At 37.6% G+C, this 25,375-nt stretch overlaps 1 protein-coding gene across 2 annotated transcripts in view; it reads right to left on the reverse strand.

Annotated features, from left to right (window-relative positions):
- FNTA (farnesyltransferase, CAAX box, alpha) overlaps positions 1-25,375 on the reverse strand; it is a 28,889-nt gene extending 3,514 nt beyond the window's left edge. The window contains exons 1-6 of one of the 2 annotated variants that reach the window (XM_038559911.1): positions 25,135-25,370; positions 22,908-22,993; positions 12,278-12,392; positions 8,401-8,505; positions 5,954-6,080; positions 3,598-3,746 (exon numbers count right to left, since the gene is read on the reverse strand). In XM_038559911.1, the coding sequence (XP_038415839.1) occupies positions 3,598-3,746; positions 5,954-6,080; positions 8,401-8,505; positions 12,278-12,392; positions 22,908-22,993; positions 25,135-25,337 (785 nt within the window). In that variant the 5' untranslated portion in view covers positions 25,338-25,370. Of the gene's footprint in view, positions 1-3,597; positions 3,747-5,953; positions 6,081-8,400; positions 8,506-12,277; positions 12,393-22,907; positions 22,994-25,134 lie in introns of both variants that reach the window. The other variant, XM_038559912.1, reaches the window with a different exon arrangement.

Consider the following 25,375-nt stretch of genomic DNA (forward strand, 5'->3'; position numbering starts at 1 on the left):
ATCAGAGGATCACATGTTTCTGGACCACATTTGACTGTGAGTAACTGAAACCTCAGAAAGCAAAGCTGCAGGTAAGGGGGGGACTACTATAATGATAAACTCATTCAGCATTATGAAAAGGTTTTTTCTGACTATTTTTACATGATCTAATGTTTCCAGTTATTTTTCAAACTATGTCCCTGCATGTCTTTATTAATCATTGTAGAAGGCTTTTTTTTTTTTTTTAAGATTTTATTTATTCATGAGAGACAGGGAGAGAGGCAGAGTCACAGGCAGAGATAGAAGCAGGCTCCATGAAGGGAGCCCGATGTGGGACTCAATCCCAGGACCCCGGGATCACACCACGAGCTGAAGGCAGATGTTCAATAGCTGACCCAGCCAGCCATCCCTGTAGAGATTCTTAATCTCATTTTGGCAATACCTACAGAATTTTATCCACATACATATGCACTAAGGCATGATCTATCTTAATGGTTAAAATATACACTTTGAGGTCAGAGTGCCTAGCTTGTTTTGGTTTTGTTTTTCTAAGTTGTCTCTACACTCAACATGGGGCTTGAAGTCACAACCCTATGGGCTCACGACGCCAAGATCAAGAGTTGCATGCTCTATAAACTGAGCCCGCCAGGTGCTCCAGACTGCTTAGCTTCTAATCTTAGTCCTATCAATTATTATCTCTGTGCTCTTAGGTGCATTATAGAATGGTACTGAACCTCAAATTCTTCATCTGATATCTTACAGTGTTGTTATAAAAATTAAATAAGAATTCCTGGCATGTAGTAAATGCTTAATAAGTGGTAATGGGTGGGGCACCTGGGTGGCTCAGTTGGTTGAGCATCCAACTCTTGATGTCAGCTCAGGTCATGATCTCAAGGTCGTGGAATTGAGCCCTGTGTTGGTTTCCACAATCAGTGCAGAATCTGCTATAGATTCTCTCCCTCTCTCTCTAAATAAAATCTTTTAAAAATAAATAAATGGTAACTATTATTAACAGTACCAGTAGTACTCATGGAAATATGGCCATGATATATTAAATGAAAAAAATAAAACAATGTGCATAATACCACTGCCTAGGTTGCTGTGCATACCTGTTCGCAAACATACTTAATAAGGTTTGGAAGGACCCACACTAATGTAGCTCATTCTAAAGAATGGGGTATGGGAAGAGAGAGAGAGTAAGAGATTTTGATGTTTAAATTTATGCAATTCAGTACAATTTCCCCCTACAACTAGACTGCATTACTTTTATAATAAAAGGAAAAAGAAAATAATCAGGTAAATCCATATTCTTTAGAGTTAAAAAATTTAGTTAAATTCTAGTTAACTACAGCTACTCTTTGTATTTTAAATATTTTATTTATTTATTCATGAGAGACACATAGAGAGAGGGGCAGAGACATAAGCAGAGGGAGAAGTAGGCTCCCTCCTGGGAGCCCAATGTAGGACTCAATCCCAGGATCTCAGGATCATGACTGGAGCCAAAGGTAGAGACTCAACTGCTGAGCCACCAGGCGTCACGCTCTTTGCATTTTAAATTTTTTTTTTTTTTTTTTTTTTGCCTATCTTAGTGGTACTGACAAACCTTAATTATGGAAAACTCTTAGACTTTTTTAAAACAATTTTTAAAATATTTTATTTTTAAGTAATCTCTACAGTGAATATGGGGTCGAAGTCATGACACCCAGACCAAGAGAGTCTCATGTCCCACTAACTGAGCCAGCAGGCACCCCTGTAAAACTCTTAGATTCCTATTTCTGCTTCTATTTAGTAACAGAAAACCAGTGATTTTGCCTTTGAAGGCTATGAGAAGTTTCCATGTTTCACTCTTCATACTCAACGTTGAAGTATCTTGTTAAACCTAACCTAATGAAGTATGCTATAGTAAATAAAGAATATGTGGTATTTGAAATCCCTAATTATTAGTGGGTTAATTCAAGGAATAACCTGAAGCATTCTATCTTTTGGCAAGAAAGCTATTGAATTCTTTTAAGGATGACACTTTATTTCCTTCAGAATATTTTTGTTCTAATCCTCATGACACAATACCAATCCTAAATGAAAAAAAAAAGTAATTTATAGAGGGCTGGATAATGAGTCTGAATTTTCCCCACTAAAGCCCCAGTATTTAGGTTTAAGAATAATAAAATTGGGCAGCCCAGGTGGCTCAGCAGTTTAGCGCTGCCTTCAGCCCAGGGCGTGATCCTGGAGACCCAGGATCAAGTCCCAGGTCCAGCTCCCTTCATGGAGCCTGCTTCTCCCTCTGCCTATGTCTCTGCGCCGTGTTTCTCATGAATAAATAAATATATTTTTAAAAAAGAATAAAATAATTTCAGTAAGTTCACAGTTATCCCTCAGATCAATACTATTCAACAGAACTTGCTAGGATGATGAAAATGTTATCTGTGCTGCCCAATATAGTAGTCATTAGCCACACGTGGGTACTGAACCCCTGAGAAGTGATTCATACAACTGAGGAATGGAATTATGTGATTTTAATTAATTTGAATTTAAGTAGCCATATGTGGCTAGTGACTATCATATTAGTGCAACTTTGAAGAGCAGAGCAGTAAAAAGAAAGCATGAAACATGCTTGAGGGGTATTTGGCTGCTTCTGAAAGAAGCATGGAGCAGAAAGTTAATGTAGGACCCTGGATTATGACCTTTCTTCCTTTTTAATGTAAATCACCAGAACCCTATATAGAACAGATTAAAAGATAAGCTAGCTGGCCTGACCTAAGCAGAAGTAATAAAAAGGGTGATGAAGGCAGACAGTTGTAAAAATCAGCTATTCCCAGGAGCTGTAATATTTATTTTTAACTTTTTAAAAGTTCTAGGCCCAATGTGGGGCTTAAAACTCACAACCCTGAGATTAAGAGTTGCATGCTCTACTGAGTCAGCCAGGTGCCCCTTGTTTTACTTTTGTAATTCAAATTATGACTGTGTTGTCATCAGTCTATAAAAACAATAAATATGCTCAAATATAAGACAGAAAAAAACAAAGTCAGAAAAGAAGTGGCTATTAATGTGTATAGATATTAATATTCATTCTAATTCAAAGAATTCTAGCGCTTATAACAGCTTTTTGTATGTTAAAGCAGTAGTTTTCAAATAGGGATGGTTTTACCCCACAGGGGACATTTGGCAATGTATAGGGACATTTTTGTTTGTCATAACTTGAGGGGAGGGGATTCCTGCTGTTACATCCTGACAGGACGTAAAGGCCAGGAATGCTGCTAAACATTCTACATACAGTGTACAGGACATCCCCCCACCAAACCCTGCACAGAAGAAAATGGCACCTGGGGGCTATTATCTAAAGGGCAGCAGAATTTAGTGCGATAGTTTTAAAATAAAGCTGATTTCTTTTCAATCTGTGGTAACAACAATATTTCAAGAAACTTAAGACATTACAATGTAGAGGTATATTATAGTATCTATAAATTGGCGTTAGAGATTTCATCTAAGCATTCTATCCTCTTAGTTCAAGGAGGGCAGGATCAGGGCCAGTCTTTATCTTTGTTGGGTCCCCAATGCCTTAGACATAATAGGCACACAAATATTCATTTAATGAGTGAACAAGTGAAGGAGATTACTAACTGGACTTCTCTCTCCAATATAGCACGATCATTGTAGCCAGTGGTGTTAGAAATTACGAAGTATCTTTGGTTCCATACAGAGTTATTTCTCACATCCTCTTTAAGAAGTTGGTCTACATACTGCAGCTCATTATCCCAAAGTTTAAATTCCTAAGAGAAAATAAAAAATACCCAATTAGAAATGTCACATTTTTTTTTAATATTTTATTTTTAGGTAAACTCCATACTCAACGTGGGATTCAAACTCATAACCCCAAGAAAGAGTCACACATGCTCCTCTGAGTCAGCCAGGTGCCCCTAGAAATGTCCCATTTTAATAAAAAATATAAATAAATAAAATTTCAGCTAAGCTAGGCAGAACTGAAGATGTAGAACTTATCACATATTTGGAGGAAAGTGACAATTGCAGGTCAAGGAAATGAAGGGGAAAAGAAGTCATCAAAGACAAAGGGATGGTCACAAAGAAGGAAAAAAATAAGGAAGAGTGAGCAAAGTGGCCTATGATTCAGTACCATCTTCTTTTTTTTTTTTTTTTTTTTAAAGATTTTATTTATTTATTCATGAGAAACACACAGAGACAGAGACAGAGACACAGGCAGAGGGAGAAGCAGGCTCCATGCAGGGAGCCCGACACGGGACTCAATTCTGGGACTCCAGGATCATGCCCTGGGCCGAAGGCAGGCGTTAAACCACTGAGCCACCCAGGGATCCTCCTCAGTGTCATGTTCTTATGAACAATTTATATACCAAGAGGCATGTTTATACTATTTAAACAGACCGAAGAATTACTCTAAAAGACTAAATCACAGGCTTAGGTAACTAAATGCTTATGCATTATTTAAGGTGAAAATTTAGAGGGGGAAAAAAAATTAAACTCAGAAAATGATTAATTATAGTATAGTAATTCAGTGGATTTGATAGGAATACAGAATATTAAGTAAAAAGGAAGTATTAAGAATGCATATATATGATAAAGTGACATTAAAATACATGTGGAGAAATATAAACAGCTTGATTTAAATACAAATTTTTACATTATAAGGTTATTTTAATTTAAAAACTATGGGAAAGGGCAGCCTGGGTGGCTCAGTGGTTTAGTGCCACTTCAGCCCAGGGCCTGATCCTGGAGACCCGGGATCGAGTCCCACATCGGGCTCCCTGCATGGAGCCTGCTTCTCCCTTTGCCTGTGTCTGCCTCTCTCTCTCTCTGTGTCTTTCATGAATAAATAAATAAAATCTTTAAAAAATATATTGTTTTAAATCTCTTTATTATTCAACTTTAATGAAACAGCTTATTAAGCAAACAAGGGCTACACAAGATATGCAAAACTGCCTTTTAGAGAATGGGAGAGATGTTTATATACTGATTTGATCTCTTCATTTGATCCCTTACATAAATATGAAAATAAATATAGGGGCAGCCCGGGTGGCTCAGTGGTTTAGTGCCGCCTTCAGCCCAGGGCCTGATCCTGGAGACCTGGGATCGAGTCTCACATCAGGCTCCCTGCCTGGAGCCGGCTTCTTCCTCTGCCTGTGTCTCTGCCTTTTTCTCTGTGTCTCTCATGAATAAATAAATAAAATCTTAAAAAAAAAAAAAAAAAAAACTGTTTAAAAATATATATATATATAAACAAATAAAAAGAATTTCATGAAAAACAAAAATACCAAGTATCTTTAGAAAATGTATGCCTTTAATGAAATCCAGAAAAGTTTAAATTTTTAAGTAAGAAAAAAATTTGTGAGCTACTCTTGATATAAAGAATAGTATACAAAGTAGCAATCACTGGAAAAAATTCATAGGAAACAACACTAGAATTGTTTGCTGGAATACATAAAATGCCCAGAGTGGGAGTTACAACTATTCTCTTCTATTCAGGGTTTAGCCTAAAATTTTAGCAAGTGGGCAGAAATAAAATTATGACTGTAAAATTGTATTCCAAAGTTTATGTATGCAAAAACCCCAATAGGTACCATGCCCTTGTTAATTAAAATAACAGCTGTATTAACAGATTACAACTACCTTTCCTATTCAATTTGCTAGTAAATATAAGATGTGATACAAATTCAATCTAAGAAATACAAGTTAAAAAAAACAAACAAAAAAAGAAATACAAAAGTTGCTATTATTCTTCTTTAATTACTTACAATACTTACAATGAGAGATTCTAAGATTAATCAACATGAAGGATGTCAGGTCTTAAATAAGTGTCTTAATATTTCTTAGTCATTATATATTGTTTGTAACGATCTATATGTATATTTCAGTTCAGGAGTATACTTATAATTCAACAGTAATTTTAATTATTTAATCCAGTTAAAACATAATCTGAAAAATATTGTAACAAGAAAGGCCATACCTGGATAACCCATTGTCGATGTTGCCAGGCATGATAATTCTTTGCATCCTGATTAAGAATATCAGCAATAAACTCAAGCTCCTGAGATGGATCTTTTAGCCATTCCACTAATACTCGCCTATGATGCCTAAAGCAGGGAGAAGAAAGAACTTTTGTGTTAATGCGTCCAAGAACTGAAGTATCAACTGCGTGTGTTGTACTCTGCGATGTGGAGGAAAACTCAAAAAACAGAAATTCACCACTAATTCTCTCTATACTGGAGAGAAAAGGTACAAAGGAGAAACATTAGGAGGGAAAAATTCCAGAACGCTAAGTAAGAACAGTTGAGAAACATAAAACAGTGATTTGTGTATAAAATGAAATTAGATACTTAGTTTTAAGGAAGATTAATTTCAAGCTAAATCTGAAGTAATCTTTTGACAACCACAAAATCCTGTCAAAGAATCTGAAACACTCCCAGATGGCATAATGAGACTATAGGAAATGTGATACTACTTAATCAAGTATAAAAGCTCCTCTGATTATAAATAAGCTTTCAGTTTTTAAGTCCACAGCATCACCATACAAGCAACTGCTCATTCCACCAACTCGTGGGCAAATCTGAATTCACTTCTACTTTGGCAAGTAGCTATGACAAGTTATAAGTTTATCAAGCCCCACATTGGGTGTAGAGCTTACTAAATAAATAAATAGGTAAATGGTGTGATATGGGAGTTATATCTCAGTAAGACTTTAAAAAAATTCAAAAAAATTTCATTAGTATTCAATATATTAAAATTGAGTAGGAGTGATGGGAAAAGGGGAAAGATTTCATGTTTAATGAATGACATATTCTACATGCACAGAAAACTTAAAAATTCATCTTATACAATATTAAGATGGCAAGAGGGCAGCCTGGGTGGCTCAGCGGTTTAGCGCCGCCTTTGGCACAGGGCGTGATCCTGGAGACCCAGGATCGAGTTCCACGTCGGGCTCCCTGTGTGGAGCCTGCTTCTCCCTCTGCCTGTGTCTCTGCCTCTCTCTCTCTCTCTCTGTGTCCCTCATGAATAAATAAAATTAAAAAAAAAAAAAAAAAAAAGACAGCAAGATACTACCAAGAGGAAGATCCTAGAGGAAAAGTCTTCTGAATTTATTTCAGAAATCTTCCAAGTTAATGAACATTAGTAATAATTTATTTTTCTAGGTTCCTGGTAAACTCTGTAATTTAGGAAAAACTCAGGATCAGGTCCTTCGGCATGTCAGGCTAACCTTCACCAGTACCACCACCTCTTCCTCCACATCCAAAATAACAGCAACTACAGCGGCTTCCATTCAAGGAGTGCTCACTATATGCTGGTACCATTCAAACTCTATTTCTTTCCTATTTGTTCTCTGTCCTCTTGCTCCATAATGCCTCCTTTTTCCCCACTGTGTTCTTTTCCCCTCACCCATAATAATCGCTATGGTTTTGTCTATAGTAATTTAAGGCTTAGTTTCTAGAACAAATACCTCTGTAAAACACTGTACACCATTGCAGTTTTCACACTGCACTGTAAAAGAACTGGCTTTATTATCTGCTTTTCCTGTTGGGACTGTGTAGCTCATCTTTGTCTCCCTAGCATCAATAAAAAAAGTTTGAATAAACGAATGAAAGATCAAATACCAGAAAACCACTTTTTATAACATACTGGATAGAAAACATTTAAAAAAAAAAAAAAAAGAAAGAAAACATTTTTCAGATTCTTTACTCAAAAATCTTCCACCAGTATTATATGCTAATGTCAAAATTTTAAATAACAATAGCAGCACACATATTTGAGTGTTAACTAGAAGTTAGGCACCACTTGAAGCACTAAACATAAAATTATCTCATTTAGGAGTGCCTGGGTGGCTCAGTTGGTTAAGTGTTTGACTCTTGATTTCGGCTCAGGTCATGATCTCAGGGTCATGAAATCCAGGGGCTCCTTGCTGGGTGGGTGTGAAGGCTGCTTAAGAGTCTCTGTCTCCAAAAAGAAAAAAAAAAAAAAGAGTCTCTGTCTCTCTCTTTCTACCTCTGGACCCACCTCTCTCTCTCTCTCTCTCTCTCTCTCTCTCTCTCTCTCGCTCTCTTAAAAGAAAATCTCATTTAATCCTCATAACAGGGCAGCCTGGTGGCTCAGCGGTGTAGCGCTGCCTTCAGCCCAGGGCCTGGGATCGAGTCCCACGTCGGGCTCCCTACATGGAGCCTGCTTCTGTCTCTGCCTGTGTCTCTGCCTGTGTCTCTGCCTCTCTCTCTCTCTGTGTGTCTCTCATTAATAAATACATTCTTTAAAAAAAAAATCCTCATAACAATCCTATGAGACAGGTAACATTAACTCCAATACAAAGTGATAAAATTATAAAGAAACAAACAATTCCCTATAATCTCATCACCCAATGGGCAGGTAATATTTGCATAGTGACATATTTCCTTTCTATTTTCATCTTACCAAACTTGATAGTTTTTAGGCTGTTCCTCAATTATCGCAGTGATGTAGTTCATTTCTTCATGCAGATCCTTTTGAAGTGACTTTAAGAGAACTCTCCGAAAATGCCTATAGCAAGCATCAAGCATTTTCTCATTAATCCATATAAACTGCCTACCACAATATTTGATAAAACTAAAACAGACACACTTCTTTTGTTGGTAGGTATTCTATATAACCAATAATTTAGTAATGTAACTGTGTATGGTTGTCCAAATTCATACAACTATCTTGTGATTGGAAGAATCAAGCAATTTGAAGTAAAAATAGTGAAATGCAACAAATGTTGAGAGAGGAGAAAAAGACAAACAACTAATGATTATTTTCAGGTAACACTCTGATTACCAGTGTTCTATTATAGGAGAATCAAACACCTCTCTTTCCTTATAATATTTCCCTATATGGTACAGCTTGTTTAGATTTAATATTCATATAATAAATTAATTCCATTACAAACATTATCAAATATTTTAATTTTAGAGCCACCACAAATACGCTATTTATAAATGAAACAAGTTTCTCTTAATGTCTTCATAGGTAGAATCAAATCATTAAAAAACTTTTTCTCTAAAAACATGATTATTAGTTCTGGTCTATTTTTACTTCAAAATTTCCAACTCAATGTATAACAAAAGAAAAACAGCTGCTTTAAAAGTTATCTTTTAAAATGAAATGCTAACTAGGACAGATAACAGTATTTTTCTATTTTATTAGTTTAAGGAAAATTAGATTTCATAAAGCATGGACATAAGCAGCTTGGTTTAGATGAGTAATGTTATCAGGTATAACTAACTGCCTTTAAAAAACTAGCACATAAACTTAGGAAATTTTAAAATGCATCCTAAGTTACTTTGTGTTACGTACAGTCAGGAATCTCTTAAAAGATAAGAAAGTGCTTATCAGACATATAAGATAATAGAATACCATACTAAGAATTCCAGTGAAACACGGTAGATTAATTGGATGAGTTTATCCTGACACCCTAATAAAACCCCACAAAAATGATAGTAAAGAAATGAAGAACAGTATAAATGCACAAAGACAAAGAGAATTAGGGGGTAATAAGTCAAGGGATACCACAGCAACTAGAAGAGGTCAACAAAATTATGGAAAATGGTAAGTTGACAGACAAGTTTTAATGGACTTTGAAAAACAAAGTGCTAAAAACCTGTCAACAGGAAAGAAAGGTTCAGAAATCAGGTGTTAGGTATCCCCAAAATTGGGCATCAAAGATGGGGTTAAGAACAGTGTAAAATCTACAAGAGCCCTTAGCAGCCAAGATCCCTCCCCTAACTTAATCAGAGAGGTGATGGAATCTACTAGTCTGGTGTGAGGTAACAGAAAAAATATATATAGGTCTCTGCACCTGATTCCTGGCACTCCTGAAACACTCAGGAATTCCTAAGTGAGAAGAGCACTAAAAGCGGGGCACCTGGGTGGCTCAGTGGTTAAGCCTGCCAAGTCTGCCTTTGGCTCAGGTCATGATCCTGGGGTCCTGAGATCCAGCCCACATCGGGCTCCTGCTTAGCGTGGAGTCTGCTTCTCTCTTTCCCTCTACCCCTTATCCTACTCATGTTTGTACATGCTCTCCCAAATGAATAAAATCTCAAAAAAAAAAAAAAATGAGCACAAAATTATTCTATTGAGGCTACTCTGGGTGGCTGCTTAGATGGCTCCTAGTCACCACAAAGACCAAACCTTATCAGAAGCTTGGAATTACCAGTCCCACCTCCCACTGTCTGGACAGGGGAGAGAGACTAGAAACAGTTAATAATTGATCATGCTTACTTAAGGGACCCTCCAGAGAACCCCAATACAAGGGGGTTTGGAGTTTCTAGGTAGGTGAACCTATCCATGTTCTAGGAGAGAACATACCCTCCTCAATGACAAAAGATCCTGAACTTGGGACCCTCTCATCAGGCCTTGCCCTATACATGTCTTCATCTGTATCCTTTTATCACATCCTTTAATAACTGGTAAACATAAGCAATGGTTTTCCTGAGTTCTGTGAGCCACTCCAGCAAATTAACTGAACCCTAGGAAAGGGTCATGGGGCTGATTTATAGCCCACTAGTTAGAAGCTTAGGTGACAACTGGATTTGCAATTAGCATCTGAGTTGGGGGCAGTTTTACAAGACTGAGCCCTTAACCAGTGCAGTCTGATATTATCTCAATGTCAGGTAGTTAGACAATGTCTGGTGGACAATGTCAGAACTGAGTTAAATTGTAGGACACACAGCTGGTATGAGAGAGAACTGCCTCGTAGGAGAAACACCAGAGCCATTTGATGACCAGAAATGTCAGAAGTGAAGCATTTTGTGTGAAAGAAAAGGAGACACACAGGAGGATAACTGTGGTTCTTTCTAAAAACCTGGCAAGACACAGCTGGCTTTACTCTCTGGAAAAATCTGAAGCAGAAAGGAGTATCAGACACAGAGGAATACAGGGTGAGGAAAAGGACTGGAAACTGGGAAATTTAAAACATTAATATACTAAAAACAGCTGAGAACCCCCACCCCTAACCAATCTCCCCCCCTGCCTGACCCCAACAACTATGGCAGCCAAACATATACTCCTCAGGCAATAATCAGATGACTCTTCTTTGGAGGAACAAACTAGCCACAAGAAGAGATCTGGAATTGCTGACATGTGAAGATTTTGCACAAACAGCCACATCTCCAGAACTCACTAACCTCACAGTGAAGCTCGCCAGTTGACAAGTCCTGCCACATACAGAGCTTCCAATCAGGATTTTTCCTGCCTCTATTATAAGTTTGAAAGGAGAGTCAAGGACTTGAGAAAAATATTTACGTGAAAGAAAAAGACCAAAATGAACACAGAAAAATGAAAATATATCACACATCTATGAAATAAAAGACAAGATGCTATTAAAAAATATTCAGAAAACAAAAAAGAACTTTGGAAATTAGAAATTTTTGAGTGTCAACAGAAATCAGAAGAAATATCTCAAACATAAATGAAAAGACAAAGAAATGAAAATAGGAAAAAACAATAAAAAAGGTACCACGTGCAACTAAAGAAAAAAGCATTCCAGAAAGAAAAAACACAGGGAAGAGAAACAAAATTATTGAAAAAACATTAAAAAAATTCTCTGGACCTACTTAAAGGTTTAAATGAAATAACAGGAATCTTCTCAAGAGAAGCTAAAGGAAACAGAAAATGAGGTTTAAAATTCTGAAGGAAAATGATTTCTAATAGAATTCTACTAAGAAAATTGAGAAGAAACTAAAGACACTTTTCAATATATAAAATCTCACAAATGATTTCCCACATATCCTTGTATAATTTCTCTTCTACTCAAGGATGTGGTCAATAAAACAAGAGAATAAATGAAGAAAGAGAAAGAGGTCGGGTCTGGAGACAGGGGATCAAATGCATGAAAGGGCTGGAGACTAGATGTGCAGTGCTGACACTGGTGAAAAAGAAAAAAAAGGAGCTGAAAGATTACCTGTTGTGTTCAGTAGTAACGACACATTTTACACATATCAGAGAGCCTGGGAGACAATTACTTAGTGGCACAAAGAAAACGAAATGAAACAAAAAAAAGGCAATCTGTTAAAAGGAATGTACTCTGAAATACTATAAAATAGGGGTCATCATATTTAATATGCAGGTTAACTTAAGGAAAAACAGCTAAGATTTCTTATCTCTGGGGAGTGGGACCCTGGTAGTGAGAAGGAAGGGGGCAGAGAATGCCATTTTTTATTCAGTCTCTGACTTTAAAACTCATAGTGTGAATTATTATGATGATAACAAAGTTAAGGAAAAAAAGAGCCATCTGAACTAAAACATAAGACATTTAATGATGACTGGTACTTACCACACTGTGTAATTGGCTGCATTTAACTCAATAGCATCTCTGGTTAGTTTAAAAGCTCGTTCACTTCTTTCATCACGCTGCAGAACAGCCCGGAAATAATCATAAACATCTCTAACTGGGGACAGAGCATACAACTGCATTAGAACTATCTTTCTTATTTAAACTTAGTACTATAATACAAAATGCTGTTACATTTTATAAGGAAAGATATTCAATTTATATCACAACAATAAGCAAACGAAAGTCAAATGACTATATGAATGCCAGAGAATGCTTTAGTTTAAAAGGCACAATATATGTGTGACTATACTTCTCGTTCATGTGTACATACAGAGCCTAATAACCAAATTCCTAATCTCTGAAAGACGTTATGCATTGAAGTAAAATTAAAAGTACATCTATCCACTATTGAAGTAAAGTACTTTATAAAGTAAAGTACTTTATTATTAAAGTACATTTATCCACTACCTGGTTTTCTCACATTTTATTTTGATCAGTTTTATAACTGAAAAAGCAATGTACACAATCATAGAAAATTCAAACAGTAAAAGGTTCATACTAAATTTTCTTTCAACTAAATTCCCAGTCCTCTTCCAAAGAAGCAGCCGCTATCAATTGATTCTACTATATCCTTCCAAGTATATTTTCTAAATCCACCCTCCCATTTTTTACATGAATGAGATCATACTGGGGGGCTTGGCTGTCTTAGTCAGTAAAGCACGCAACTCTTGATCTTGGGGGTCTAAGTTCAACCCTCACGCTGCGTACAAAGATTACTTAAAAATAAAATCTTTACAAAAATAAAAAAACAAATGAGATCACATCACACTCTACATTCTGGGCCTTGCCTTTTCATTCACACATTATTAAAGGTAGTGCAAAACTTACATACTCATTGACTCAGTAATTCCAGTTTCGGGAATACAAATATACTCCCATGTGTACCTAAAGCATCCAAGGTAATTTACTGGAGTATTTGGTTATATAAGAAAATTTTAAAAGGCTAGTCTGATGGTAATGGGTTAATTAGAACTTAACTAACAATAGTGTCACTAAAGTTGGTTTACAACCCCCCACTGCTAAATGTGACTGGCTTAAAAAAAAAAAAAGGAAATGAAAATTGGAAATAAATGATAAAGAATAAGCTAAGTCTATTATGGCACACCCATACAATGACATACTACCCAGTTATTAGTAATGAAGATGCTCTGGTACATACAGATACAGAATTATTGTTAAGATTGTTAAGTGAAAAAAGGTGTAGAACAGCATGCTATTAATCTAGTTAAAAATATATGCTTATTTATGAATACACTGAGGAACGGAGATGAGAAGACATAATTTTCAACTGTATTCCCTGTTATAAAGTTTACATATTTTTCCAGTAGCTGCAGAGCATTTCACTGTATGGTACTCAAATTTTATCTAATTCATCTCTTATAAATGAATGTTTCATTCTTTTGCTGTCCTGAGTATCACTGTATGGTTTTGTGCACCTGTGCATTTCAGCATATCCATAAGATAAATTCTTATGAGTAGAATTACTGCATCAAAGTGATGTGCACTGGTGATGCTGACAGATATTGCCAGATTAAGATCTCAAAAAAGAGCTGATCAATATATATATTCCCTCCAAGAATGTATGAATAACTTATTTTTTCCACATCCTCACTGACATACATCAAAATTTCTCAACTTTGCCAATCTCTTAACTGAAGAAACTTAGACTTTGGCAAATATTAACCTGTATTCCCAGTTTCCACAAGACAAACAGGCTCAGAGAGATCAACAAGTTCACAATGGATCACTGTCCCTTGCAGAGAGAAGTTAGACCCAAGGGTAGCCCCGGTGGCGCAGCAGTTTAGCGCCGCCTACAGCCTGGGGTATGATCCTGGGGACCCTGGATCGAGTCCCACATCAGGCTCCCTGCATGGAGCCTGCTTCTCCCTCTGCCTGTGCCTCTGCCCCCACCCCTCTCTCTGTCTCTATGAATAAATTAAAAAAAAAAAAAAAAGAAGTTAGACCCAAATCTAAGGGTGGGTGACTGGCTGAGTCAGTAGAGCATGCGATTTTCGATGTTGGGTTTGAGCCCCAACTTGGGTATACAAATTGCTTAAAGTCTAAAACTAAAAAAAAAAAAAAAAAAAAAGAGGTTAAACCCAAATCTAGCCTGACATCAAAGTCCATGCCACTAATCACTACCATGAACTAGTAAATATTGCAGCTGAAATGCCCTCGTAACACAGTACAGATTAAGGCAGAGAACAGCTTATGGTCCAAGACAGACTTATGAAAAAAAAAATGTGTTAAACACCCCTAAACACTCTTTTTCCACAATTAAAAATGTATGTGGATATGCTATGCTATTTTTCTTATAAAATACAATTTTCCAACTACTGATAGTTTAAAAACCTTTAACAAGTATTTATGGAAGGGGATCCCTGGATGGCTCAGCAGTTTAGTGCCTGCCTTTGGCCCAGGGTGTGGTCCTGGAGTCCCAGGATTGAGTCCCACATCGGGCTCCCTGCATGGAGCCTGCCTCTCTCTCTGCCTGTCTCTGCCTATCTCTGTCTCTCATGAATAAATTTTAAAAGAAAAAAAAATATTTGTGGAAACAACATCAAAATATCCATGTTTGCCTAACCACTCTGGTACTACTGGCAATGTGGATTTTCAATTTTGTTTTATAAAAATCGCTGCCTTAAACTTCCAGTGAGGGCACTTGGCCTTTGGGTCAGGTCATGATCCTGCATTGGGCCCCTGCAGAGATCCTACTTCTCCCTCTGCCTATGTCTCTGTCTCTCATGAATAATAAATAAATAAAATCCTTAAAAAAAAAAAGCTTCCACTGACTTTTCATTAAATTTTTTAAAAAATTACATATATAATACATAAGTATTTATGTGCACATATTGTTTCCTTAGAACAACCCTAAAAGTGAAGTTATCAGAGAACATGAACAATTATAGCTCTTTACAAATTCTGAGACATTATGTTTAAAAAAATTGAATTTAAATCATATCAGAATAAAATTTAGAAACAACATAAATGGCAAATAACTATGAAATATGCAGTCGCTAAGAACTAAGCTCCCAAGTTATAACACAAAGTTATAACAAAATTCTTAGAACACATTCTCTCTGCAATGTATATATATTTTATATACATATATCTACATATATAAAACATAGACATATGAAAAAACGTACACATATGTACATAAACATAGCATGAAACCAACTCTGTGGAAACATTTGCAGATGAGTGGAAGGCTATATACCAAATATTAGTAGTGGTTCTCTTTTTTTAAAAAAAACTGGTAACTTTTACTGTCCCATCAAGAACTTTTTTAAGTTTTAACTTAAATTCTAGTATACTTAACATACTGTGTTATGTTAGTTTCAGGTGTACAACATAGTGATTAACATTTCTATACATTCCCTGGTGCACATCATGCCAAGAACACTTCTTAATCAAAGCCGCCTTATTTTACCAATTCCCCACCAACACCCCCTCTGGCGACCCATCGGTTTTGTTCTGTATAATTAAGAATCAATTTCCTGGTTTGCCGCTTTTTTTTTCCCTTTGCTCAGTTTTGTTTCTTAAATTCCACATGAGTGAAATCATATGGTATTTGTCTTTCTCTAACTTATTTATTATTTTTTTAAAGATTTTATTTATTTATTCATGAGAGACAGAGTGAGAAAGGCAGAGACACAGGCAGAGGGAGTAGCAGGCTCCATGCAGGGAGCCTGATGTGGGACTTGATCCTGGGACTCCAGGATCACACCCTGGGCCAACGGCAGGCGGCTCAACCGCTGAGCCACCTAGGCATCCTGACTTACTTTAGTATTATACTCTCTAGCTTCATCCATGTTGTTACAAATGGCAAATTTCATTATTTTTTATGGCTCAGTAATATTCCATTGAGTATATACCACATCTTCTTGATCCATTCATCAGTCAATGGGCCCGTGGACTGCTTCCATATTTTGACTATTGTAGATAATGCTGCTATAAACACTGGGGGGCCTATATCCCTTTGATTAGTATTTTTGTATTCCTTGGACAAATACTTAGTAGTTCAAGTGCTGGATCACACGGTAGTACTATTTTTAACTTTTTGAGGAACCTCTATGCTATTTTCCAGAGTAGCTGCACCAGTTTACGTTCCCACCAATGGTGCAAGAGGGTTCCCCTTGCTCCACATCCTCACCAACACTTGTTTCTTATGCTGTTGATTTTAGTCATTCTGACAGGTGTGAGGTTCTATCTCATTATACTTCGGTTTGCACTTCCCTGATGATAAGTGATGCTGAGCATCTTCTCATGTATCTGTTGGCCATCTGTCGTCTTTGGAAAAATGTCTATTCATGTCTTCTGCCTATTTTTTAATTGGATTATTCCAGTTTTTGGTTAAGTTCTTCATGTATTTTGGATACTAACCCTTTATCGGATATGTCATTTGCAAATATCTTCTTCCATTCCATAGGTTGCCTTTTAATTTTATTGACTGTTTCCTTCACTGTGCAGCAGCTTTTATTTCCCTGGCCTCAGGAAACGTATCTAGAAAGAACTTGCTAGGGTCAATGTCAGAGAAGTTATTCCCTGTGTTCTCTTCTAGGATTTTTATGGTTTCAGGTCTCACATTCAGGTCTTTAATCCATTTTGAATTTATTTTTGTGAAGGGTATAAGACAGTAGTCCTGTTTTCCCAACATCATTTGTTGAGAGACTGTCTTTTTCCCATTGGGTATTCTTTCCTATTTTACTGAAGATTAACTGACCATATAATTGTGGATTTATTTCTGGGTTTGTATTCTGTTCCATTGATTTATATGCGTATTTTTTCCCAGTACCATACTATTTTGTCCTTTTCTTTTTAGAGAGAACGTGTACGTGCATGCACATGAGACCTGTGGTGGGGAGGGCATAGGGAGAGGGAGAATCTTTAAGCAGGCTCCATTTCACGACCCTGAGATAATTACCCCAGCTGAAATCAAGAGTCAGACACTTAACCAACTGAGCCAACCTAGGTGCCCTAGTAACATACTATTTTGATTACTACAGTTTTTAATATAACTTGAAGTCCAGAATTATGATGCCTCCAAGCTTTGCTTTTCTTTTTCAAGACTGCTTTGGCTATTCAGGGTTTTTTGTGATTCCATACAAGTTTTAGGATTGTTTTAGCTCTGTGAAAAATGCTGTTGGTATTTTTTTTTTATAAATATCTTTTCTGGGACACCTGGATGGCTCAGTGGTTGAGCATCTGCCTTTGGCTCAGGGCATGGTCCCGGAGTCCCAGGATCGAGTCCCACATCGGGCTCCTTGCATGGAGCCTGCTCTCCCTCTGCCTACGTCTCTGCCTCTCTCTGCCTCTCTCATGAATAAATAAATAAAATTGTTTTTAAAAAAAATATCTTTTCTTTTTATTTTTAAAGATTTTATTTATTTTATTCATGAGACATATACACATAAATATCTTTTCTTTTTATTTTTAAAGATTTATTTTATTCATGAGACATATACACATGAGACATATGACACATGTGTCATGAGACACACAGAGAGAGAGAGAGAGAGAGAGGCAGAGACACAGGCAGAAGGAGAAGCAGGGTCCACGCAGGGTGCCCAACATGGGACTTGATCCTGGGTCTTCAGGATCATGCCCTAGGCCAAAGGCAGCACTAAACTGCTGAGCCACCCGGGCTGTCTGCTGTTGGTATTTTGATAGGGATTGTATTAAATGTGTAGATTACCTTGGGTAGTATAGATATTTTAACAATATTTGTTCTTCCAATCCATGAGCAGGGAATGTCTTTCCATTTCTTTGTCATCTTCAATTTCTTTCATCAGTGTTTGTTTGTATGTGTGTCTGTGCGTGGTTTTCTTTGAGAGACAGCAAGCTTGGAGGGGTGGGGAGGGGGGAGAGAGGAGGAGAAAGTTTTTTTTTTAAGATTTTATTTATTCATGAGAGACAGAGAAAGAGAGAGAGAGAGGGAGGGGGGCAGAGATGCAGGCAGAGGGAGAAACAGGCTCCATGTGCAGGGGGACGTGGGACTCGATCCTCGGTCTCCAGGATCAGGCCCTGGGCTGAAGGCAGCGCTGAGCCACCCGAGCTGCCCTAAAGATTTTATTTATTCATGAGAGACACAGAGAGAAACAGAGAGGCAGAGACCTAGGCAGTTTATCAGTTCTAGCAGTTTTTTGGTGGTCTTTCAGGTTTTCTATACATAGTAATATATAGTATCATGTTATCTGCAAATGGTGAAAGTTTTACTTCTTCTTTACTGATTTGAATGCTTTTTATTTCATTTTCTTGTCCGATTACTGGGACTAGGACTTCCATACTATGTTGAATAAAAGCTGTGAGAGTGGACATCCCCATTTTGTTCTTGACTATAAAAGAAAAGCTCTCCATTTTCCCCCCATTGGCGATAGTATTAGCTATGGATTTTTCATATATGGCCTTTATTTACTGAGATAAGCTCCTTCTAAACCTACTTTGTTGAGGATAACGGTGGTTATTTCTTGATGATGAGAATCTTCTTTTGATTTTAACCTCAAAATTTTCTATGATGTATTACTTCAAAAAAGTATTTTTAATTAAAAATATATATTCCATGCAAACATTGTAAACAATACAAAAGAACATGAAGTTTCCATTCACTCCAATGCTACTTCCTAATGCACTGGATTTCTATCAAAGGTAATGGCTGTTACCAGGCATTTTTCTAAGCACGCACGCGCGCGCGCACACACACACACACAGGGTTTTATTTTTTGCCTCGTAAGTCATATTTTGTTCTAAAGTTTATTTCTCTCTCTTTTTTTTTTTAAGATTTTATTTATTCATGAGAGACACAGAGAGGAGAGAGGCAGAGACACAGGCAGAGGGAGAGGCAGGCTCCATGCAGGGAGCCCGATGTGGGACTCGATCCCTGGACTCCCATATCATGCCCTGGGCCGAAGTCTGATGCTCAACTGCTGAGCCACCCAGAGATCCCCTAAAGTTTATTTCGAATATTTCCTTGGTAAGAAATACGAAATGAAATGGAAATGAAACAAAGTTTTACTAGGATCTATGACTTTTAATACTTTGACGTATTTATAAGTTTATGGTGGCAATCATACAGGAGAGATTAGAAAGATTACTTCTGTTTCATTATAAATAAGCTCCAGGGATGCCTGGGTGGCTCAGTAGTTGAGCGCCTGCCTTTGGCCCAGGGCATGATCCTGGAGTCCTGGGATAGAGTCCCACACATCAGGCTCCCTGCATGGAGCCTGCTTCTCCCTCTGCCTATGTCTCTGCCTCTGTGTGTCATGAATAAATAAAATCTTAAAAAAAAAAAAAAAAAAAAAAAACCTCCAGAGAAACAGTTTTTCTACAACAAATCTAGAAAGTACTGGGCACCAATTTCTGAAGTGAGCCTGCGGCAGATATTAGGAATACCACAACACGAGATGGAATATATGTTCATTTACGAATGGTACTGCGTCTGGATGAGAAAGACATCAGAGCAATAAGATGGATGTGTATTAAAAGGTGTTGATGGGAGTATCTTGAAAAGTCCTGGCCAGCCATTTTAACTTTTCTGTTTCATCAGGAAGTCACCAAGATTTAATATTGTACTCCTTAAAAAATTTTTATCCAGAAAGAGTAATTTATTTTTTGCGAATAGTAAAGGTCAGCAATTGAAAATAGCAGGCACTGTTTATTTTTAACATTTTTCTTTATTCTTTATTAAGTAATCTCTTTGCCCAACATGGGGGCTCGAACTCATGACTCTGAAATCAAGAGTCGAGTGCTCCACTGATTGAGCCAGCCAGGTGCCCCTGTTGTTTATTTTTAATGAAATTGGTTTATTTTTCAAACAGCTTTTCATTTTGGCATTTTCCTCCTCAATGACATGTTCTTCCATGCCAAAATATACTTATCTACATCACTCTTTTTCCACTATTCCACATTAAGAACATGGCATATTTATGTGAATGGTTTTTTTGCAGAATAGAATTCTTCAAGTGTGAATAAAATACTCAGCTTCACAGCTATATATGTCAAGCTGACATGCTCATAAATGAATCTGGGGTTATAGAAGTAGAATTTTATAATTATTAAATTTTTTTCCGTAGTTTTCAGTATTAAAATATTATTTTAGGGATGCCTGGGTGGCTCAGTGGTTGAGCGTCTACCTCCAGCCCAGGGTGTGTTCCCAGAGTTCCAGGATCGAGTCCCACATCAGGCTACCCTGGAGGAACGTGCTTCTCTCTCTGTGTCTCTGCCCCTTTTTCTCTCTGTGTCTCTCATGAATAAATAAAATCTTTAAAAAATAAATAAATATTCTTTTAACTGAAAATTACACATTTGATATACTGTGATACTCAAAGTTTCTAAAACTTATGGGCCCTTTTCACTCAACTTGTTTCTGAGATCTGTCCACGTTATAAAAGATCTAGATCTTCTTAATGGTTACCTAATATTTAATTGTATCATAATGATACATTTTATTTTTCCATTTTCCAAAACATAGATATGTAAGTGGCTTCCAACATTTTGCTTTTTCAAAAATGCTGCAAATTATAATAGTTAACACATATAGTGCTTACTCTGAGCCAGACACTGTTCTTTATTTTATGTATATGATTTGCTCACTCTATAACGTACTGGCCCTTAAATGACATTGGTTTGAACTGCACATCTTCACTTATGGGCAGCTTTTTTTGATAAATATAGTACAGTATTGTATTTTCTCTTATAAATTTTTTTTTTAAGATTTTATTTATTTATCCTCGAGAGACCGAAAGAAAGAGAGAGAGGCAGAGACACAGGCAGAAAGAGAAGCAGGCTCAATGCAGGAAGCCCATTGCAGGACTCAATCCAGGAACTCCAGGATCACACTCTGGGCCAAAGGCAGACTATCAACTGCTGAGCAACCCAGGCATCCCGTTATAAATATTTTTTAACTAAACTCTATCTCCATGTGAGCCTTAAACTCATGACCCCAAGATCAAGAGTCACATGCTCTACTGACTGAACCAACCAGGTGCCCCTCATGATTTTCTTAAAAAGATTTCCTTTTTCTCTAGCATAGCTTATTGTAAGAATATAGTATATAATACATTTAACATACCAAATATGTTAATTGACTATGTTATTACAGTAAGACTTCCAGCAAGAGTAGGCTATTACATTTTTTGTTTGTTTGTTTTTAAGATTTTATTTATTTATTCATGAGAATGAATGTACATGTCTTCTGATATCATATGCCAGAGTGTATCCAGACTGTATCACTGGAAGCAGTATTTCAAGGTTATAAGATAGGAGCATTTTCCAGTTTTAACAGATAAACCAAACCCCAAAATGGCTAAACATGAAAATTACCATCTGAAATGTACTGATCTGTTCATATGTCCCAATACCTGATATCATAAGATAGCTTTAATTTTTTTCATTTAATGTATGGTTAGGAAATAACATAACATTCAATAACATGAATAACATGCTCATATTCAAATGCACAGAAAACTACTACAAAACCAATGTGATTAATCCATCTTTTCATATAGGTATAAGATGTCCTTTTTATCAAATATTAAAGTTCCCATCTATCCTGATCTATTTTTAGATTAATCTATTTATTTCTGCACCAGTTCCACATATTATTTTTAGTAGTACATTTTTATATTTAAGTCAAACCTTCACATCATCATTCTTCCTTTTCAAACATTTCTTGACATTACTTCATAATCAGAAAAATACAATAAATGCTTTTTTGTAAAAAAGGAATAATCCTGGATGACAAAGCCTTAACTGAAATGTGCACATAACACACACAGAGAGGTGGTCTGAGGATTATGGGGCCACCACAACCAATTTAAATCAGAATATATATGCACACACATAAAAGTACAAAACTAGGGCAGCCTGGGTGGCTCAGCGGTTTGGCGCTGCCTTCAGCCTGGGGCATGATCCTGGACACCCGAGATCAAGTCCCGCCTTGGGCTCCCTGCATGGAACCTGCTTCTCCTTCTGCCTGTGTCTCAGCCTCTGTGTGTCTCTCACGAATAAATAAAATCTTTTTTTTTTTTAAAAAGTACAAAACTAGCATTCCATTTTATTCATCCACCCTTTCTTAGAAGAAACAATTAACATTTGCATGACCTTCAATTTACAATGCATTTTCATTCACATTCATTATGAAAGAATGATACTTTGTCAAAGAAAATAATCCACTCATTTTAATATCAGTAAATGTATTCTGACTGAGCCTAACACTTCATTGCTGAAATATATTTCAAAATACACAAGTTTCAGGAAAGTTTATTCTACATAAAACAGCAACTCATTTATGTTGTGTCTTGTGTGCAGATCAAACAGTAAATGAAAAGCACAATCACAGTAACTATTACATAATATAATGTAGCATTCATTACTTAAAATATGTCCATTCTTTGGACAAAATAAAAGTTTTAACCATGAAAATGAATTATAAAAAAGAAGAGTATTAACTTAAGTCACTTAGATCTTTATTAGACAAAAATCTGTCATCTATGTAACCATATAATTGTCCATTTCAAGTCTGCTACTAAGCTTGACTTATAGACCTTTATCTAATAAAAAATAAACTTACATTTTTCACTATAAATGATCTGGACCACTGGATTGGGGCCATCATTCTGCGGCACTGGATCTATATCAGCCCATTCTGCTCTGTCCCTGAAATATATACATTTTTTTCAGTGAACGTATTCAAACATAAGAAAATGAATTCTGGTGTTTTTAAAAATAGCAACAACTACACTTCCATTAAAATTAGTACCTTATAAATATTTTAGTGTAATCATGGATGGATTCTTCATGACCAGGTTTTGCCATTTTGCTTTAACATAAAGTTTTTTAAAGGAACATAAGAATAAACTGAATGATCTGCCCACTAAAAGTTAATAAATCAGTAATTCTCAAATTTAAAGTTTCTATGTAAGTGGAAAAACATGTTATGCAGTAAGTACACAACAGTTTAAATTAGGAAACAATTGGTCTAATAAGACTTTTTGAAGTTAGCATTGTAAAAAAATTTGAGTAGCAATTAGCTAGGAACTGACATTTTAAAATCAAAGCAAGAACTATTAATTTACTATACTGAGAGGTGGTCCAGGTGGTCTTTACAGAGCAGGCTCTGGAATCTGATAACTGGGTTAAAATGTAGGCTCTACCACTTACCAGCTCTGTGACCTCAGGAAAGTTACTTAATCTCTCTGGGCCTCAGTTTCTTCATTTATAAAGTGGAGATGATATTACTAACCAACCTTAGAAGGCTGGAGGATTAAGTGAGGTAATATGTCAAGTACTTAAATGTGTGTAATAGTAAGCACAAAGATAGTAAATATGTTACATATATACCAATATATTAGTATATAACCAACATATGAAACATACAATATTACCGTATGCTTAAATGTGTATGCTATGTCATAAATACAGCATATAATAAATGCATATAGTAAGCAGTCAATGAATAGTACTCATCATCAATGCTAAAATAACTATAGTGGCACCAACAGGTGCTTATAGACATTTCTTTGCAAACTGCCCAGTATGACCAAATTTACTTTAACCACTCTTTTATTTAAATTCTTTTCCTTTCACCCATCTTTTAGTTCTCTATACCGATCAACTACTGACAGCAAAGAGTCTGTGGCATCCAGACAATCCTGAAGTTGTGGCCGCTGTACCAGAGGAAACAGGAGGGAAAAAATTCCTGAGGTGTGTGATCTAGAGCCTGGGGGTGTAGCAGAAGAAAGGTGAGGCTGTCATTCAGTCAGTGAAAAATCAGACGCGGCCAAGGGAAGCAGCTGAGTATTTTACCGCTCAGAGAAGAGGTGTGAGGATTATGGGGCCACCACAGCCAAATTATGTGCGTACAACTACTCCAACAAAAAAATCTGGAGTGACTTTCACTCATTCATAAAGTCAAGGCAAATAAGCTATCTAATGGTTTTACCTAGAACTACAATAAGGATAAATAAAAGAAAAATAAGATAAAAGGACTTCTCAATTGTCTTGCAAGTTTAATTGGAGGTAAGGAACCGGCATTACCAGAGAGCAAAGGACTTAAAGAGGTGGGACTGGGGAGAAGACGCAAGAAAGTTACAGAGTACCCAACACTGCCTACTATATATACACCGCTCGTATTAGACTCCAGGTGACGTAGGGATGTATTACGGAGTGGAAGGACAAATACTTTCTCCGTCTCACAGCTTAAAGTCGGTGCCTGCCTGACGGCCGGCGCCGAAATACTTAAAGAAAATGTCCCAGTCCTTAAAGACCTTGTACTAGCTCTCTCCGCTCTGGCAGAACCAAGCACGGGAAGCCCTTACACCTTGTCCTTCAAGTGAGCCAATGTGGACCTCATTTGTATTTAAATCATTATTTCCTGCCAGGTTACTAAACAGCACCCAAGCCCTTCGGTATTCAGACTGTATCAGGCACGGCGCTGAGGGAGCGAGAAAGCGGGAGATTTGTTAAATTCCTGAATCCCATCTAAGCAGCCTGAGACATGCAGCCCCGTGCGCTGCCGGCTCTGCCCCGTCCGGTGTCCGGCCTCCCTCCGCCGCTCGCCGACCGCGGTGCCCCGGGAACAGCAACCCGTCAGCGAGGGCGCTAGGGCCGCGCGGGCCTGACCCCGCCGAGGGCCCAGCCCCGGACCCCGCCGAGCGCCCCCCCTCCCCGACCCCGCCCGCCCCGGCGAGAACTTCGGCCGACTTGCGGGGGCCAGAGGAGCCGGGCCGGAACCGCCGGCCGGAGCACCCGCCTCCGAGGGAAGGGCCTCGGAGCCGCGGCCCTGCTGTGGGCGTTACCTGTATAGGACATAGGTGGGCGAGTCCAGGCTCAGGAACCCGTCGTCCATGGGGGACGCCACCGCTTCTCCCAGTTCTGCCGCCATGGCTTCCTCTTGCTGCTGCGGCTGGAGCGGCGGAGGGTGCGGCTGGGGCGGCGGTGGCTCCGGCTGTGCGGACTCGCTGCCCTGCGCAGCCTCTCCCACCCCCTCCGTGGCCGCCATCTCGCCTCGGCCCGCAGCGGAGGTGGTGGCGGCCCCGC

This window comes from Canis lupus, chromosome 16, assembly GCF_011100685.1.
Source record: "Canis lupus familiaris isolate Mischka breed German Shepherd chromosome 16, alternate assembly UU_Cfam_GSD_1.0, whole genome shotgun sequence".
Classification (NCBI taxonomy): domain Eukaryota; kingdom Metazoa; phylum Chordata; class Mammalia; order Carnivora; family Canidae; genus Canis; species Canis lupus.